Here is a 20,813-nt window from a genome sequence, read left to right on the forward strand (position 1 = left end):
TCCTTTCCTTCATCCCTCCCTTTTTAATTTCTCCTCCCTGCACAGTAGGTGGCAATATGCACGAAGGAACAAAAACCAAAGAAGAACACGGTCCTCTTGTGAACGCACATAGGAAGGCTTTTGAAAGTAGATTTTAAAGTAAAAAAAAAAAACGACTTAAAACAACTTACATTTTGTTCTGTTTCTCACCCACACCCATGATATTGCTTCTAAAGATATACATTTTACTTTTATGCTGCCTTTATGTGATTTTTGGAGCTTCAAAGTTCTGACCACCATTCACTTGAATTTAATGGACCAACAGAGCTGAGATATTCTTCTAAAAATCTTTGTTTCTGTTTGTGCAGAAGAAAGAATGTCATACATATCTGGGATGGGATGATGAGTAAATGATTTTTAGGTGAACTGCCCCTTTAAAAATCTGTAAATGCCATTGTTTAAAAACAAAAAACAGAAAATAAAACCCAGTATAAACTGTTGAATGTTGAAGACAACATTTATTTGGACACTTCCTGGTTGTCAAACGTAACTTGTCCATAGTTAATGTGGTGAATTACGCCTGGTTGCTCTGCAAGGACACCACTAAAAAACAACTGCCCCCCAAAACTAAAGTTAATTCTGAGTAAAGGTCTTGCATTATTTTTTGTTATCTATTGCAGATATTCAGCCATTTTAAATTGTGGTTTAAGTGTCCAAATGTGTAAATTCCACAATGGGCATGTACAGTTATTGAATTAAATATGTTTACATATGTACATTAGATGTTTATTTACATTATTGCACTATGGGGGGTCCTGAGGCAGTTTAATTGTTCATGAGGAAAATGGCCTGAGGGTAAAAACTGTTCTTGTGCCTGGATGCCCTGGCGCTCAGTGCTCTGTACCACCGCTCAGAGGGCAACATTTCAAAGAGGGAGTGGGCAGGGTATGTGAGGTCCAGAGCGATACTACCTGCACCCTTCTTCACTCTGCAGATGTACAGTTCTTGGAGGGTGGGCAGGGGGTCACCAATAATCCTCTTAGCAGTCCTGACTGTCCGTTGTTGTTTCCTTCTGTTTGATTTGGTTGCTGAACCAAACCAGACAGTTATAGATGTACACAGGACAGGCTCAATGACAGCAGAGTAGAACTGTGTCAGCAGCTCCTGTGGCAGGTTGAATTCCCTCAGTTGGTGAAGGAAATACAACCTCTCTTCACAATGGAGTCTATGTGGGTGTCCCACTTCAGGTCCTGAGAGATGGTAGAGCTCTGGAACCTGAATGAATGAATGAATGAATGAATGAATGAATGAATGAATGAATGAATGAATGGGGGCGGTGGGATTTCTCCTGATGTCCACTTCCATCTCAATTGTTTTGAGCATGTTCAGCTCAAGGTTGTTCAGACAGCCAGCTGATAAACCTCTCATCTGTATGCACTCGTCACTGTCACAGATAAGGCTGATGACTGTGATGTCGTCTGCAAACTTCAGGAGCTTGACAGTGGGGTCTTTTGCCATGCAGTCATTCGTGTACAGGGAGAAGAGCAGTGGAGAGAGAACGCATCCCTGAGGAGCACCAGTGCTGATAGTGAGGGTCCCGGATGTGAGTTTCCCCAGTCACACTAGCTGCTGCCTATCTGTCAGAAAGCTGGTGATCCATCGACAGATTGGGGTGGGCACAGAGAGCTGGGCCAGTTTGGCTGAGAGAAGATCAGGCATGATGGTATTGAAGGCTGAACTGAAATTTACAAATAGGATCCTTGCATAAGTTCCAGGTCTGTTGAGGTGTTGCAGGATATAATACAGTCCCATATAGACAGCATCATCCACAGACCTTACAGTCTTAGATCCAATTCCAACTGATCCCACAAAAGCTCAAAGGGGTTAAGATCCATAACACACTTGTCCAATTATCTGTTTCCAATGTCTGATTCTTTGCCCACTCTAACCTTTTCTTTTTGATTTTTGAGTTTCAAAAGTGGCTTTTTCCCATAAGGCTGCACCCCTGAGTCTTCTCTTTACTGTTGTACATGAAACTGGTGTTGAGCAGGTAGAATTCAATGAAGCTGTCAGCGGAGGACATGTGAGGAGTCTATTTCTCAAACTAGAGACTCTGATGTACTTATCCTCTTGTTTAGTTGTACATCTGACCTTCCACATCTCTTTCTGTCCTTGTTAGAGCCAGTTGTCCTTTGTCTTTGAAGACTGTAGTGTACACCTTTGTACGAAATCTTCAGTTTTTTGGCAATTTCAAGCATTGTATAGCCTTCATTCCTCAAAACAATGATTGACTGACGAGTTTCTCGAGAAAGCGGTTTCTTTTTTGCCATTTTTGTCCTATTATTGACCTTAAGACATGCTAGTCTATCGCATACTGTGGCAACTCAAAAACAAACACAAAGACAATGTTAAGCTTAATTTAACGTAACAAATATCTTTCAACTGTGTTTGGCAAGTGATTTTCTAGTATCAAATTAGCAATTTAGCATGATTACTCAAGGATAAGGTGTTGGAGTGATGACTGCTGGAAAAAGGGCCTGTCTAGATTTTTTTTACATCAGTAATGTCCTGACTATACTTTGTGATCAGTTGAATGCCACTTTAGTGAATTAAAGTACCAATTTCCTTCCGAAACAGCAAAATTATTCTAAACTTTTGGCTGCCAGTGTGTGTATTTGTATGTATATATATATATATATATATATATATATATATATATATATATATATATATATATATATATATATATATATATGATAGTAATAATGTTATAAAATTATTATAATATATATATTTTTTTATTATTATTTTTTATAAAATTGACTTCTCTATTTGATTGGTGAAATACAATACAATCTTGACAAGTGTCATGAGATTCACCTGAATACTTTTTGGGACAATTGTGTTTTGCAGCTTTAATGTGGAACATTTCAACAACTTGTAACGAATGTGCCTGAGTAGCATAATGTAAAGAAAAATACATTTTGGTTTTTTATTTTACAGTCTAACCAGATGTGATTGTTTAAAATGAGAAACCGTGAGGTGTTAATTCATCATCTACACATTAATATAGTCCAACTGTTGCGAAGGTCGGCAGTTTTGGCCATTCTCACATGCCCTTGACGACCCACGCTATTAGGGCGCTGTGTTCAGGTCTGTCCCCCTACAGGACAAATCATGCAGTGACTTCAGTTTCTTTGGTGTGACAGAACATGAATCGCACATTGCCACACATTGCCTCATATAATTGTGCATTGCCCACATTGCCTCATATGATGATGCCCATTGCTATGCACGTAAACAATAGCCTACTATCCCATAACCTTTGCATTTATATTGTATAAGAAACCTTCTTAGAAGGTGAACTTGCTTTTGTAGGCTACAATTTATCATAGTTTCATCATGTCATGTGAAGTTAATTGCATTTCAGGCTATTCATCATTGCTAGAGATGAAGGCCAGTCCAAATCCAAAAATAACATGCACTGAAGCTTTGAATGTGTGTTTCTGCCAACCAACGAGGTATACAAGAGAGCGAGAGTGAGTCTGAATCCCAAACAAACCATTCATTTGAAACGATTTTTTAAATGATTCTTTTGAACCGAATCTCGAAGCGGTCATAAATCACATAAATCACTAAATATTCTACTTTTTCAAACCGGACCACTCAATGCTTTTAATTCTATTTTAGAGAGAGAATATTTTCATTGTATTTTTATTGTTATTAACCATTTTATTATTAGGCCTACTATTCTTTTCTTGTCATTATCTGTTATGTGTATTAATGCTTTGGCAATATTGTACATAATCACAATCATGCCAATGAAGTAGAATACTTTTAAACTGAAATGGAAGTTCAATTGAGAGAATAGCGATGTCTGATTCCCGAACAAATCATTCATTTAAAAACTATTATTTACATGATTCTGTTGAACCGATTAGCGAGGGGTGTAAATCACGTGATTCTGAGAGAGAACATGAAAAAATAGCAATTAAAAAATAGAAAGATCTGACTCTTAATTCTGATTCGATTAGCCGCGTTCGAAGTCATTATAAAATGCCAATACCCCCGCCATACTCTACAGGTTAATTAACCATATTACTTGGCGGAAGAATCATTTAGCCTATTCTGATCATCACTTTTACTACAATAGGCGTAAATTTAGGTATGGATGATAGGGACATGTCCCTACCAACTTTCAGAAAATCTGAAGTTTCCCAACCAACATTTAGGCAATTTTACCTCATAAAAATACTTTAACTTTATACTATGTTTTTATTTTCATTTTAATATTAAAGTTTCTCAGTTTCATTATTCGGAAGCAGCGCATAAACGGTGTTCAGAATGCACCAGTCACAGTCATTTGTGATGACTACATATATTTTACATAGTTTTTACACATTTACATATAGTATTCTTGCCTTAATATTATGCAGCCCTATAGTGGTCAGTTCTAAACCTGTTTTTTCTTCAAGAAGGTAAGCCAGAGAAATGCTCAAATAAGATGTGTTATATGAGAAAATAATGCTCTTTTGCCTGTATTACCAGACTAACATTCTTGCATTTCCTTAAAACCAGCATTTGTAATATTATCCTCCTTGCAATGTCCCTACCAACTTTGGAACCAAACCTACGCCCTTGAAATACATGTAAAAAAAAAAAAAAAATGTGATCATCGTTGTGTTTTTTAATCACATTTACCAAAGAACGCTTCAAATAACTTCTGTGATCACTTGCGATTACCGAATCGCTTTTTGAACCATTTCATTGAAACGAATCGTTTGAGCGAACCGATTCGCTGAAAATCGCTGTGTGTGGGAGAAAGAGAGAGAGAGACGGAGAGCTGCTCTCTAATCAGTGAGTGAGAGGAGGCGGGCCAAGAAAGCTCAGTGTAATGCGATAGCTTCGCCGCTCCGAAATGCTATTACACACATACTCTCTCTCTCTCTCTCTCTCTCTCTCTCTCTCTCTCTCTCTCTCTCTCTCACACACACACACACACACACACACACACACACTCACGCTTTCGATCACATCCACACGCGCTGCCCCATCTCTGCGCGAGGACACAACCGAGACGCTCAGTGCGCTACAACACGCTTCTGTGCGCAACACCGACTCCACACCTGTCTGGCAGTTTGGACAAAACTTGGTACCTCCAGAGTATGGTTTAATGTTTTATAAAAGCAAGAAGACAACATAGCACATAAACTTGGAGGACAGCGTGTTTAAAACGTAAGATTAGGGGAGAAATCCCTGCGGAAACCCGTATCAACCCATCGGAGAGCAATAAGGCAATGGAGCGCAAAACGCACGCAAATCATTGACGGCTTTATAACGGAATACGCTCCAACCGGTTTATTAAAACCTCTTATCCAAGTTCATCTGAGAAAGACAGGCTTTTTATCACAAAGCAAGACTTTTTATGCGTATCTGAAATAGATCATATGCACAGTTGGCAAATGCTGCGCGCAATGGGCTCAGTTTCAATACAACTGAATCTGGAAATCTGTGCATTGTAAAGAGAAAAAGTGGTTATTTTGTTTGTTTTTCTCAGTCTGAATTATTCGTATTTGTACCCTGAAGGACGATCACTAGTTGAACTCGGGTCGCTGCTTCCAAGACAGCACATTTCGGCATTTCGGAAAGATGGATTTCTTACTATCTCACTGTGGAATTGCATTTATCTTGTGCTTTGTTCTTCAAGTCAGCGCAGAGGACGGTAAGTTATTCTTTTAGTTTTATAACAGTGTCTGTGGGTCTAAATTCCCATCCAGTGAGGCTATCCGCAAATGGCAAACAGATTTCTCTCCTGGCAAAGTATAGGTACCAGTGTTTCTTCTGTAACAACCAGACAAACCAGAAGCTGGTCTTTAAAAGCGGTTCTGATTATTAGTATTAGTAGTAGTAGTAGTGATAGTATTAGTATTATCATATTTTTTATTTATTAAATTTTTGGGCGAAAAGAGCAGGTTTCTATCTATTAGCGGATTGTCACAGAAGCAGATGACAAACACTTTATTTGAGCCCCGTAGGACTGCTGTAAACGGACTGTTTGCAGATATCAGTCCAATTTACAAAAAAAAAAAAAAAGAAAAAAGAGAGAGAGAGAGCTATATTGACATGCGAGTGCTTTGCTGAGACTAATAAGGCCAGTTCTGTTGTTATGTGATTGAATATGCAAAACTTGACCAAGAAAGTTAACTTGGGCTTATACTGGGGTAATATAAACCACTCTTAAAAATAAAGGTTCCAGATAGAATAAAAAACATTATGTTGCTTTTTGAGAACTTTTTTTTTTTTCTCGACAATTAATGAATCCAACAAACAATATAGCCTACTGATCGGAATAAATACAGGCTACTGTATAATGTCATTTAAACAACTTTTTAATCTCCAAAGAAACATCGGCAACTCAAGAGTCCTTAACAGCAAAAATGTGTTCTTGTGCAACATAAGTTTATTACTATCATCTTTTATTTTTTATGTTTGAGTGTGCTAGCAAGAATGAAAACAACACATAGTCTCCACTTTGCGTTTGTTCATGGGTTTATGTACAGTAACGGTACAGTATCCGTCAATATCAGAGTACACTGAAAGTAGCCGACTAAAATATTACCATATTTACACGGTTCTTCAACAAAGACCCAACTAGTTGCCCTCTTTTTTGTTTTTTTTTTGTTTTTGTTAGTCTATTCTATGAAACGTGTTTTTGACGCGCTAGCATGTCTGTTTCTACAACGAGGCACTTGTACCAACGTAAAACCTTGTGAACACGTACATATGATAATAACCATCAATCAGACACATAAACTTAACAGGCTTCCTGTAAGCAGTGAAGGACACTCTTCGGGACATATTTATCTTTAATCAGTCAGTAATTTTCTTGGACATATACAATCTTCCATTCAGTTTGGCCTCGTTCTGAATCCGGTTTGTTTTTCGGTTATTTTATTATTTTATTTTATTTTATTTTTTCGTGGAAAACTGATTCCCAGCTCGAGCATAGTTCAGAGTTCACATTATAAAAATGAAATAAATATCATAAAACACCCTAATGCAAATGAATGCATAAATGGCAAATATAAATGGAGTTCATTTGACTAATGGTGCTGAAAAGTCTGAAGTGTTCATCCAAGCCAGCTATTCCTTGCATAGCAGAAAGATCTATTTACAGTGCAGCAGCACCTGCAGTTTTAGGTCAACAGGTTGAGAAAAAAGTGATGAAGTCACTTGAATTAGTGGTGAAAGGTCTTCAAATAATGGAAAAGTGCAGCTGCAAATAAATTCAGCCATTACCTGGATAAATGAAAACCTTCACACACGTTGAAAGTTTGTATAGGTGTCAAGAGACAAAGCATAAATGCTGCAAGACAGCGACTCAGGCAAAGTCTGTTGTGAGGTTAAATTCAAGTTAAGCTCAATCGACAGCTTTTATGGGATAATGTTGATTACCACAAAAATTACGTTAAATTTGCCCCTCCTTTTCATTTAAAAAAGTAAAAATGTGGGTTTCATTGAGGCACTTACAATGAATGGGGCCAATCCGAATCTGTAAACGTTCAAATGCTCACTGTTTCAAAAGCACAGCCACAAGACATAAACAATATGAGTGTTAACATGATTTTAGTGTGACAAAATCACTTATTAACTCTATCTGTGTAACGTTCTATCCAATTTTACAATTTCGTTGCCACAACGATGTAACGCTGTAGACCATAAAACCCCAAAATGGCAATAAAAACGACGATTTAAACATCTCAAATAATATAACATGTTTAACAGAAGAATTCATGTAAGTGCTTTTATAAAATTTTGAACTTCACATATCTGCCTTCAAACCCTCCAAAAATTGGCCCCATTCATTTTATGTAACTGCTGATCTTTTGGGATTTTCATGCACAACAGTCTCTAGAGTTTACTCTGAATTGTGCCAAAAACTAAAAAAACATCCACTGAGCGGCAGTTCTGCGGACGGAAAACACCTCGTTGACAGTGCCGGGCAGATTACTTATGAATTGTAATCAGGTACTGATTACAAATTACATGACAAAAAATGCAATCGGTAATGTAATCTCACAGATTACATTTTTGGGGTTATCGGATCCAATTACCTTTGGATTACTTCCATCCTAATTCTATTTTATTTTATGTCACATGCATTTTGGTAGGATAATCCTTTTAACATTAAAGTACAAAGAGGTAGAAAATGTACTCCATTCTCTGAACTATTGTGTACCCTGCGGGCAGGACCCATAGAGATGGCATCCACTAGATCCTTTGAAGCAGTTTAGTTCAACGTGTGTTCAAGCTGCACACCATTGTTGAGGTAGTAAGAAATATATATATATATATATATATTTTTTTTTTTTTTTTTTTTTAAACATATTAAGTGCATAAAACAATACAAACATTGAACAAACAGTAATGTACCTGAAATTAACAGCAATGACATTGCTAGGCCAAAATGTCTGTAATATGATGATTTATATGAAAATGATCAATAAATTATCAAACAATTGTATTGAGCAGAATAGCATCTCAGAACGTTGAACCTTGTGGCGGATGGTCAACAATAGCAGAAGACCATGTCGGACACTTTATTAGGACCATAGAGTTCCTAATAAAGTGCTCAGTGAGTGTATATTGTCTATAGTAACACTCCCAAACACATGTTGGAAAGTTAAAAACTGCTTAAGACTCTGCATGTGGTCTGACGTTTTGCATATTTCAACTTGATAACTCACTATACTTTCCCCCATTTTTGCATTATTGCTCTTGACACATACAAACTTCCATCCAAAAACAGTTGGTTTTGAGCAGATCATAAATTGCATCGGTCTAGTCTAGAACAATCTCCATATCACAGAGTTCACAATATAAATGTTTTACAATTTTCCAAAACTACATTTTGAAAATTGTTTACATAAAATATTTTTATACTTCATATTATTCTTTTGGGAAGCAATTTATGTAAACAGATTTAACTGGCAATACTGTAGCCTATGAAGACAACCATGGCGCAGTTTCAAGGTCAAGGGTGTTCAAAAAACCATTTGGACAACAGCCTAAAATCACACGATGCAGTCTTCTCGCAGGTACTTTTGGAACGCTCTCTCGCCAAAGCGGCATCGACTGCAAAACAAATGCAACACAAACCCATTATTTAAGTTTACACACCTGATTAAATGATAACGAGACATATGAATACTTGATGTGAGCAAACATAACACTTTGTTCTCCCCTGCATTCCTGCAAATACACAATAAGACCCACACACACGTACACACATCTGCCTTTTATCTTCATCACCCCCAAATGGTTGTGTATGCCGTTTCATCCTTTTTTTTCCTGGGGTTTGTCGATAGAAGCAGCGCTAATCTATGCAGAAGCTGACAGAAAAGAAGGTCAGAAATTTGCATTTGGGGCCAGGAATCCACGACCGGCTCGGTCACAGTGGAGGTGGTGGGTGCTGAGAATCTCCTGGATTGCTTGAATTGAGGGGGAAATAAAAAGATATGTCTAGCATAAATAATTGAAATGGCCCCTCCTACTTTAAGTCATTTTGAGCTTTTACTGGAACAAGTGTGTCTGTGTGTGTTGTGCGTATGTATGTGTGTTCACATCTGAAGATAGACAGTATGAAAGATTAATGTTTATAAATTAGGGCACAATAGAACTTTAGGTGAAAGATAACTATAAAAATAATGATGAACAATTAAAGATTCATCAGGAATTGCTAAATTAAGTCCATTATACTTTAACGCTGATAGTCCCAGCTTCAAAATCGGATTGGACAAGCCACGTTCGAAGTGACAACATGTTGCATTTGTGACTACACATTGGTTGAATTCTATATTAGTGTGGCAATCATAGAATGATATTTTGGATCATTTCAGAATGAACACGATCACAAATCGACATGTTGCTTCCGAATGTTCATGTACCCTAAAGTCTACCCCATTCTCGCGAATTACTGATAAGCGCCATCCTATATAAGGTGTTTTTTCATCATTTCAGAGGCAATTACCTAGTCACCCAGAAACTAGAGCTTACATGTGCACATACATTCAACAACACTTCCAGCTTCCTCCACTGGGGGCAGTGGTTTGAATTTCAGTAAGCACAGACCGATTTCTACTGAAGAACTTTCGACCTACTGTTGCCGAATTTATAGTAAGATCAGTCTTGTCAGAATAAAGGTATTATGAAAATATTAATTATAAGTTTTTCTTCTTTATTTAGCTTGATAACCATAAATATTTATAGTTATGCTAATGAACTATAATATTTGATGGGAGATTTGTTTATTGTAATTATTATTAATGCAATTATTTATTGAACTTTGGTGTCTTATTTATGTCTACACTTTGCATTGTGCCTAATACAACCTAGTATCATAGATTCCGTTTCAATACATACATTTGTGCATAATGATATTTACATGGCATGTTGTATGCACAGCAGCAGTTTCATGGTGAAATAAACCCTAGAGGTGCTACAACAACAATTACTTTAATTTCTCATTCTCAAAAATCAAGAGTACAATGGAAGATCTTTGTGCCTTGTTCTTTGTGCCTTGTACAATGGAAACACACTTTTTGCCTTGTTCCTCACACAATGCTATCATGTGACTTTAAAACACTAGTGTTCTATAGTACTATATAGTAGTGCATGACTGTGCAAGTCTACAAACCTGTTCATGCATGATCAAAACTTGTGCAGTAGCTCAAATGATGTAAGTATATAAGCTCAATGCAATGTTAAGGACAGGGGAACGAGTCCTGAAGAGCATGCAAGTCGACATATAAGCCAAAAGTTTCGTAGAAGCACTACAAAACAACTACAAACTTTTTAACGTATCACATTTACTTTTTCTGACAATATCGGTTAGGATAAGTTTTGAGGTTTAGGGTAAGAAGGTAGGTTTGGCAATTTAAAACTCGATAGAGCAAACACTTTAAAAACCCTCAGAACTGCCACGATATTTTTGGGAACTACGTAATATCATTCTGCAAAAATGTTGCCGCGGTCACATACGTTTTATGAGATAAGGCTCACGTAACAACATCCCTCAACTGTAGTAAAATCACTGTAATGTACAGCCTCTCGTGGCTTTATGCTATATGATACTCCAACAATGCTGTTTGAGCAGTTTAGTAGCTTGAGTAGAATATAAAAAGGTTTGGTGAGGTAGAGGAAATAGGTGACAGCCACAATGAACAGAATTGGAAACTCTGGTCAGTCCAGGCTTTTATGAGAGCTTTGCTGGCCAATCTGAGAGAGTTGAGAGCTGCAAAAGAGAGAGAGAAAGAGTGAAAGAAAAAAGGGAGAGCTTTGGCTTGGTATGGATGAATGGATGAGCGCTGATTTTCTCACCACGGGTGACGGCACTTTTTAATTAAGGTGCAAATGGAAGAATAAAGAGAAACACAGGGAGAGAACGATAGAGATATATCATGGCCTCTCTACACGGGTGCAACGTATCGCCACAGTGACAGCTCAGCACAGTCATGATTCTGTTAATAGAAAATAAAACCAACAGGGTAACACAAACTGGGGTGCACATACATAAAACATATACCTGTACGTGCACACTGCAATTTGTATTTAGGGAGCTGCTCATTTATGGTCCTCTCTCGTTTTTTTACTCTTAAATGGGCTCTTTTTGTCCAATAAATACATCAAATAAAGCTTGACATTAAATAAATAGTTCCCCCAAAAATAAAAATTCTCAACAGTTTTTCAATGTCATGCAATAAGTTTTGCGCTCCCTCGCAATAGTTTCCAATACTTCACAATACGTTTTTTTCTCCCTTGCGATAGTTTCCAATACCTCACAATGAATTTTGTGCTCCCTCGCGATAGTTTCCAATACCTCACAATACGTTTTTTTCTCCCTCGCGATAGTTTCCAATACCTCACAATAAGTTTTGCCCTCCCTCGCGATAGTTTCCAATACCTCACAATGAATTTTGTGCTCCCTCGCGATAGTTTCCAATACCTCACAATAAGTTTTGCCCTCCCTCGCGATAGTTTCCAATACCTCACAATGAATTTTGTGCTCCCTCGCGATAGTTTCCAATACCTCACAATGAATTTTGTGCTCCCTCGCGATAGTTTCCAATACCTCACAATAAGTTTTGCGCTCCCTCGCGATAGTTTACAATACCTCACAATAAGTTTTGCCCTCCCTCGCGATAGTTTCCAATACCTCACAATGAATTTTGTGCTCCTTCGCGATAGTTTCCAATACCTCACAATGAATTTTGTGCTCCCTCGCGATGGTTTCCAATACCTCACAATAAGTTTTGTGCTCCCTCGCGATGGTTTCCAATACCTCACAATAAGTTTTGTGCTCCCTCGCGATAGTTTCCAATACCTCACAATGAGTTTTGTGCTCCCTCGCGATAGTTTCCAATACCACACAATACGTTTTGTCCTCCCTCGCGATGGTTTCCAATACATCACAATAAGTTTTGCACTCCCTCTTGATACTTTCCAATACCTCACAATAAGTTTTGCACTCCCTCTTGATACTTTCCAATACCTCACAATAAGTTTTGCACTCCCTCTTGATACTTTCCAATACCTCACAATAAGGTTTCGCTCCCTCTTGATACTTTCCAATACCTCACAATAAGGTTTGCGCTCCCTCGCGATAGTTTTTACTAAAGTAATCTCATTTCAATCATGATGTTGGTAGTAACATAATAATAAAACATGTAAAACAAATCTATAGTAATAAAAACCATAATAAAACTAAAAAACTAAAACATGGTTACTACAGGCATGACTACTGCAGTTTTACTAGAGTGATACTTCATAATTATTGCGTATTGCAAGGGAATGCAAAACTATTGCGAGAGAATGCAAATTATTTCAGAAATAAACCTTAGGGGCTCAGTAGGATGAGTCATTCTTCCATTGAACACAGAATTAGACATTTTGAAGAATACCAGGTGTGATGTCAATGATCTGCCAATGGCTCCCCGTTGTTTGGTGTAACATATCACACCACATCAATTTCGAATATGAGGAACCTTGAATGGGATGCAAGGGCTCCATAAGACTTGGAATATTGTGTATGAGTTGTATGGACTATTTTATTACGTTTTATTCAGTCATTTTGTGACAATTCTCATTCCCTTTCATTATGTGGGTGACCTTTAACACAACCTTATATTTGTGGTTCTTTGTTCATTCTAGCAAACATCCCATGTCTGATTTCTCTTACTGTCTGAAGCCCCTCTCCCCTCCTGTCTCCTAACATGAAAGAACAGATCTGTCTAAAAAAAAGTGCATAGCATGCAAAATCCCCCCTCATGGATTTATCCTCAAGACCCGTTTCCCTGAAACCACCCCTGCCATGAAAACACAATAGAGAGACACAGCCTGAGAACAAATGCAGACTGTAAAGAAAAGGTAAAATGATTGATATCTGTTCCTCCTTTTGTGTTCCTGTAATATATTGGGTAATAATGGGGAGATGAGGTGAGGAATTCATGGTAGGAGGAATACATCAATAATGTGTAGTAGGGGATGGGTTTGACGGTCTTTGTGAGTCTATATTAGGGACTGGGTGATATAGCTATATTTCTATATTTTGGTATATCAGCATTTATGTACCTTATTTGCTCTGAAATGGCTTAAATGGGATTCGCTTTTACGATTCACGTCATTTTTAGTTGTATAACGCTTTTCACAACACATCGTTTCAAAGCAGCTTTAAAGGAAATTATGCATTAACAGAAAATGAAACCTGTAATATCTATATTCAATTAGATTAAATATGATTGTAAATCGCATATACAAATTAAATAATGAATTGTATTTAGAACCCCTGTGAGCAAGCTGAAGAAGACTGTGGCAAGGAACACAAAACTCTGAATATAATGCCAGTATTAGTTATTTGTGTGCAGTGCAGTGCAGGTCATGGTTTAACATAAGTAAACTAAGTAAGTGTTAAAGTCCAGTGTTTAAAAAAATTACGATTTTTTTATGAACTGTAAAATTAATGACTAATGTCTTTGAAGTCCATCCTGGACTAACTGCAGAAGTTCTCAGTAAACATACTGCAAACATACAGTAGATGTTCATGTTCATGAACCCTCAAGGTTATCCAAATATTACAAACACTTACCGTGCCACCTATAAATGTAAATAAGGCTCATTATAGATTGCACCTTTTAAAACAAAACTCTACCATTTGCCCAGTGCAATAAACATAGCATTGTTACTGCCTGAAGCAGGCAGTTAACAAAATTTTATTTAAAATAATTGTTTGTGTACTTTTTGTATCAATTAAGGCAGTAGAAATTAATCAAATGATGGAGAAAAGCACTGTAACCTAGCATATGGCAATTATTTTACCGGTTGCAGTTCATTTTTAGTGAATTCCCCTTAAAGTCAAATATAGAGTCCATTAGAAGTATCACAAATAGGCCTATACTATATTGTGAAAATTCCATATATTCCCCAGACTTGTGTACAGTATGTTATTTGTTTGCTTTCCCTCTCCAGAGGATTTAGTTGAAAAGGGTTATTCGGTTGTTGCCTTAAATGCCACCATATTCTAAGTGTTCCTTTTAAAAAGACATAATAGCGGTGGAAATGTCAACACTTGAAAGAACCCCCAGTCCTCTTAACACCCTTTATTTCTCGCTCTTATGACTAGCACATCAGCATGTATGGGAGTTATAGCTTCAGGCGATACTCAGCTCCTTGTCTCAAGCTTTTTCACCTCGCCGATGCGTAGTGCTGAAGATATTTGACTGGGATTTAGGATGCCCTGAAGCTTGCTTTGTAGGGCAATTTCACAAGTTCTATGAAATTTATTTTGCCGATAGATAGATATTGAGAGTTCTAGGGATGTGCATTTGAGGTCTTTAAGACTTTTTGTGATAAAACATTAAGGTTATCACCGTGCCTCATTTTGATTGTATTCTCCCTGCTGCATCGCCATCCTTGAGTTATTCGCCATCCTTATTTCTTTCAAGACGCTTAATCTAGGGCTGGGTGTTATGACTGTGTACACTCACTGAGCACTTTTTCAGCAACACCTGTACACCTACTTGTTCATGCAGCAGTGCAGATACGGGTCAGGAGCTTCAGTTAATGTCAACCATCAGAATAGGGAATCTCAGTGATTTCAACCATGGTATGGTTGTTGTGCCAGACGGGCTGATTTCAGAATTTCTGTAACTGCGGATCTCCTGGGATTTTCATGCACAACAGTCTCTAGAATTTACTCAGAATGGTGCCAAAAACAAAAAATTCCAGTGAGCGACAGTTCTGCGGACGGAAATACCTTGTTGATGAGAGAGGTCAACAGAGAATGGCCAGACTGGTTCGAGCTGAAAGAATGGCTACGGTAACTTGGATAACCATTCTCTACAATTGTAGTGAGCAGAATAGCATCTGTGAAAGACCGTGTCAGGCACTTTATAAAGGACCATAGTGTTAAAGTGGTAAAGTCCTCAGTGAGTGTATATCATGCAATGGCAGAAATGTGTAGAAATTCTGCTATACCATTTATGCCATGGTATATCCGCTGCATTATTTATTTAATCTGACACTAAGCTGAAAATTATAGCATATTCTGCAAACTTGTCACAGATGAAAACATCTGGTGAAGACCAATGATTATAACAGGAGTGGTGTAGTTTTGCATTGCATTACTGCTCTTATGTCCGTTGTAGACTTGTTGTAGGTTGTTTAAAGTTGCCAAACGAAGTAGCAATTTGGCTCATTCAACTCGTAGAACTCAACTCAATTCAGTTCAACTCACAAATAGAGCAATGTTTTAATAGTGTCAGTGTTTACACTTTTTCTTTTTAGGAAAATCAACCACCCAGTGACTTGCTTATAGCATATTAAGCTGGGATAGGAGAAAGCAACCCTGTCTAATCGTTTGAGTTGGCTTGTACGACTTTCACTCCTGTTGAGAAAAGTAGTGAGCAATGCTATTACGGTTTTACCCAAGATCAACGCCAAAACCAAACCTAAACCTAACCAGCTTATTAGTTGTCATGTTACTATGATGGGAGAAATTATTTTACCATCCAATAATTATATACTTCAGCTTTGGAATTTAAAATAGCTTGAATAAGATCAAAGAACAGATTTGCAATTCGTTATTCACAATGAAACAGATGCTAAAACTGTTCAGATGCAAGGGGCTTTTACCAGATGTAGGCCAAGGGTGAAGTAGTTTTGATGTTTGATCATTTAAAGAGAGGAGGAGTTTTCCAAATGCTAGCTTGACAGCCGTGTTTATCTATGTATTTGTGGAAGCCAACATCAGACCCAGAACTGTCAATCAAACCCCCATTTTCCTCTGAACCCACAATTTTGGATGTGCGCTGTGATGTAGCCTGCTAAACATAGACGTGTTCCACTCACCTCAGATTTTGTTGTTGTAAACCTTTTACCTTATCGTACAGAAAATATAATCTTCAGGCTTGTCTTCTTATAAGTTTGTTTCACAAGTAGTCATGTTCTTTTGTAGGTTTGTCAATAGTACCGATGTCCTCCAATTCCTCACTGATGCTAGTTGTTAGCCTGGCAAGGAAGTGGTTAAAATTCCCCTCTCGATACAGTTGTCATGGTGAAATGCCTCAAAGTATATTTGTCTCCTAATCTTAGCTCCATTTAGAATAATAATGACCAGAATGATTGCTGCTATGTGTGATGGTGGGCTGAAAAATGTTTAGCATGAGTGTTAGCATGTGGAAGGTGTGTTTGGTAAAGATAACACAGGGAGTGGGGTGGTAGAAGAAGGGCTTTGTTATACTAGATCCCTGTGCAGCTTTGTGGATGACCCTCAAACCTCCAGAGAAGAGACCTGTGTGTCACTTCCTGTCTTAGTCTCAGAGTTATGGGTTTGGTAGAATTTATATCTTGGAGACAGTGTGATATCATATAAAAATTGTTATGTGCTTGCAGACATCTACATTAGCATTGTGGAAAAACTTGGGAGTACATGTCAGTTATTGGAAATATGGAAGTTGTGTTGTTAATTGTCCAATTTGAAAAGTTTATATACTGTACAAATACAGTATCTACACCTTAATGGCATCAGGGATATTGTTTTATAGGATTCCCGAAATCATGGAAAACCTGGAAATATTTCCAGGCCTATCAAGATGGCAGCCCATGTTGTGGAGGTGTTACTGTGGCTGCTATTCACTTTGATTACATTGCTTATCCCTAAAACAGGCAATGTGCACCACAAGATACATACACTTTAGTTTCTTATAGGGATCATGAGAAAGAGTTTCTAGGTCACATGACATGGTTCAACTTTCTGTGATTGTTAAGTCAGCCTGACCTAAAACCAACATGGCCGCCCATAATGCAGGACATGCTGACTTTGTGATAATTAATTATACTGTATTAATCTTAATTGTCTTCAGTAAAAAAACAACAAAAAAAAACAATAAAACTGCTAAATTAATTGAGAACATTATATTAAGATGTGGAAGATAAAAATTAAGTCATATGTTGTCCATACTTTTAATTAGCACATTTTGAAGTGTGCATATCCCCTGAGATACATTGCTAGATTAAGGGAAGTAAAAGCGTTAAACCACAATATTACACTTACACATTTATTACACTTACAAATGTCATACATGCAACCTTAAAGCTAAACTTTTCTCAGTTTTGTTACACACAGTGCTGGGTAGTAAAATATTACATGTAATCAAGATTACGTAATAAGATTACAAAAATCAAGTACTTGTAATTGGATTACATAAAAAAATCTTAATCAGCCTACAGTTACTTTTTATGGATTACACGATTATATATTAAGAAGGCAATTGCAGTAAATTGTTAATAACTTATTGATCACCATAATCATTCTCTTTTTTCAATCATTTGCATTTTTCATTCTAAATCAGCATACCACTGATATACCTAGCAACGTCATTGCTTTTGATTTTATGGTCATTCATTTTTGTTCATTTTATGATTTTATTTATTTTTAATGTTTCTGTTGTTTTATGCACTTACTGTTATATTAACTTGATGTCTCAATGTTTTGACTTATAAACTTTGAACATGCACTGTCATGCATGTTTATTTTATGATCATTCATGCACTGTTTAATGCACTTTTAAAAAATATCATAAGGAGCTCTTTTAGTGAGGCGCTTTTTGTTTGTAATGGAATACATTTTCTTATTGTACTTTTATGTTAAAATGATACAAGGCTGTCCTACTCAAATGTATGTGACATCAAATAAAATATAATTCGGTTGGAGGTAATCCAAAAGTAATCAGATTAGATTACCCCCAAAAATGTAATTTGTTGTCATAGAATTTGTAATCAGTATCTGATTACAATTCACAAGTATTCTGCCCAGCACTGAACACACACAAACACACACACACACACACACACACTTTGTACATTGTACAATTTGCGCATTGCATTTCTTAGAAGGTGATGGGAAAACCCTGAATTGCTGTCTGGTGATGTAAAATTGTGTTTCAGACCGTACATGGAACGTCGATTTTTTTCATGCACATTAAGGGGATTTAATAGTTTTAATAATTGTCAGTGTGGACAACCAACTTTTGGAAAATGCTTGACAACAGCAAAGTGGATGGAAAGCGTTTCAAAAACTAAAGCGCCATTTTCAAATGTATCCGGATTAATGTGGGCGTAGCCTAGGAAGACAAATAATGTTTTTCTTTGGTAAAACATGCACAGTAAGACCAGAAATGTGTAGTATTTAGGAAATACACAGGATCAATTTGGATTTCATGTTGACATAACATGAATTTAGCATTGTTTTTTCCTAGGTTCCTTTGTGTGCTTTAAAACATGTTAAGCATTCCTGTTCGCTTTTCAGTGCTTGCACTGGGATTTGGTTGGCACTTGTGATTTATGCATTTAATCTGCCTTGATTTCATGCTGTTCTGCTTGGTTAAATTAGCGTTAAGTATGTGTCTAATAACCTAAGTTATTCTCTTTCTTTCTCCCCCCGTATGTCTTAGGTGAAACATGTGGAGGCCACCTGGATGCTAGCGAAGCTGGTTACATTACTTCACCAGGTTATCCTTTGGAATACCCTCCCCATCAGAGCTGCCAATGGGTGATTAGCGCACCTGAACCCTCACAGCGTATCGTGCTAAACTTCAACCCCCACTTTGAGTTGGAAAGACTGGATTGCAGGTGAGAAGCTGGAAGTAGGAAAAAAATAGCTAAGACTAGCATTCTGGTCCAGGCTGGTTAATGCTGGTTTTATGCTGGTCTAGCTCATGCACCAGCAATAGCCATTGGTTGACCAAAGTTTTGCTGGTTATGCCAGTGCAGCCTTACATAAAAGGTATAAGGTATAAGAAATTGATTTATGGTTCATTGTAATGTAAGTCAGGCTGTGAGAAGTGAGAGCCTACGGGTGAACATAATTAATTTTACAGCTGAGGGAAAGAGTTCCACAAAAAGCCTTCTTGACGACCCCCTTTCCCAGTGACAGCTGCACGGCATCCCTGCTTAAGCCTTTTAGACTCACTCTGAACCCTGTTATATCTCTCTTAACTTCTCCCTAAACATTCTCCCACTCTTCACCTAGACCAGGGGTCGGCAACCTATGGCATGCGTGCCAGCTTTGGCATGAGAATGGGTAATCACTGGCACGCCAGCAACGGTAAGAGAGGAGTAGACTATTTTATTCATATGAAATTCCGCACCTGCATTACAATCTACATCTTGATGTAATCCTTCCTCATGATTACACGGCATGTTTTCATGAGCTGAATGGGAGGCTAAACAAAAAACTCAAATGTGACAAGACTGCAGTATAAGCCATTCGTGCATCACAAGCTGGCAACGCTTCACTTTTGGCTAATAGTGCGAGTAAACACGCCTGATTTGATTCCGACAGGCTGAGTGGATGACAGCCGACGTTCCGTGTTTCATTTGTTTCTTTTTGCTTTCAGAACAACACGTCATGTAATAAGGAAAACACCAGTATTAGTCCTTGAGATTTCTAACCCAGCATACAGGTACACCCTCCTTAAACCATGGTCACATTCAAAATGTGTCGGCCCAGTCATTGACCAGGAAAATAAAAAATGCCACTCTATGTCAAAAAGGTTGCTGACCCTAGACAGTGCCCTTCTCCTCTCTGGGTCGCCTTCTCTTGATCCCTTTTTCTGGAGCTTCTGTTTCTGCAGTTGAAGTCCAGTATGGACATTATATTCATGATGTTAGCAAGAGGGAAACTGGCCCCCACAGTGAGCCTGGTTTTCCCCAAGGTTACTTTTCTCCATTAACCAACATCTTATGGAGTTTTGTGTTCCTTGCCACAGTCGCCTTCAGCTTGCTTACTGGGGTTCTAAATACAATTATTATTTAACTAAATAATTTCATTATTTTCATACACAATTTACAATCATATTTGATCAAACTACACAATGGTGACTCAAGACTTTATAGATATTACAGTTTAATTTTCTGTTAAAGCATGATTTTCTGTAAAGCTGCTTTGAAACGATGTGTTGTGAAAAGCGCTATACAAATAAAAAATGACTAGACTTGACTTTTCTCCCTAAAACTCAATCCCTCCATTCCATGCCACATATCTGCTTCTCACACATCATCCGCTTCCTTTCCCTGTCTCACATCTTTCTTTCTGTCCCATTCTATAAATTAAGCATATTCCACGTCTACCTCTTTCACACCCTCTTCCCTTATCTTTCACTTTCGCCTCATCAACAATTCCACACACAGTATAGGGTTTGTGAATGCTCCATTGGAGCTAAATTAATTGTGCGTTTGTCATTCTGCAGAACTAGTGCCTAATTTTATGCTTTATTCCA

General features: G+C 37.6%; 1 protein-coding gene across 2 annotated transcripts in view; it reads left to right on the plus strand.

Moving 5' to 3' along the window:
- Positions 1-5,006: 5,006 nt before the first annotated feature.
- The window catches only part of nrp2a (neuropilin 2a), a 108,072-nt gene continuing 92,265 nt past the window's right edge, over positions 5,007-20,813 (plus strand). For both annotated transcript variants that reach the window (XM_052126537.1, XM_052126538.1), the window contains exons 1-2: positions 5,007-5,701; positions 18,987-19,164. In XM_052126537.1, coding sequence (XP_051982497.1) covers positions 5,629-5,701; positions 18,987-19,164 — 251 coding nt within the window. In that variant the 5' untranslated portion in view covers positions 5,007-5,628. The remainder of the gene's footprint in view (positions 5,702-18,986; positions 19,165-20,813) is intronic.

This window comes from Xyrauchen texanus, chromosome 5 (assembly GCF_025860055.1).
Source record: "Xyrauchen texanus isolate HMW12.3.18 chromosome 5, RBS_HiC_50CHRs, whole genome shotgun sequence".
In the NCBI taxonomy this organism is placed as follows: Eukaryota; Metazoa; Chordata; class Actinopteri; order Cypriniformes; family Catostomidae; genus Xyrauchen; species Xyrauchen texanus.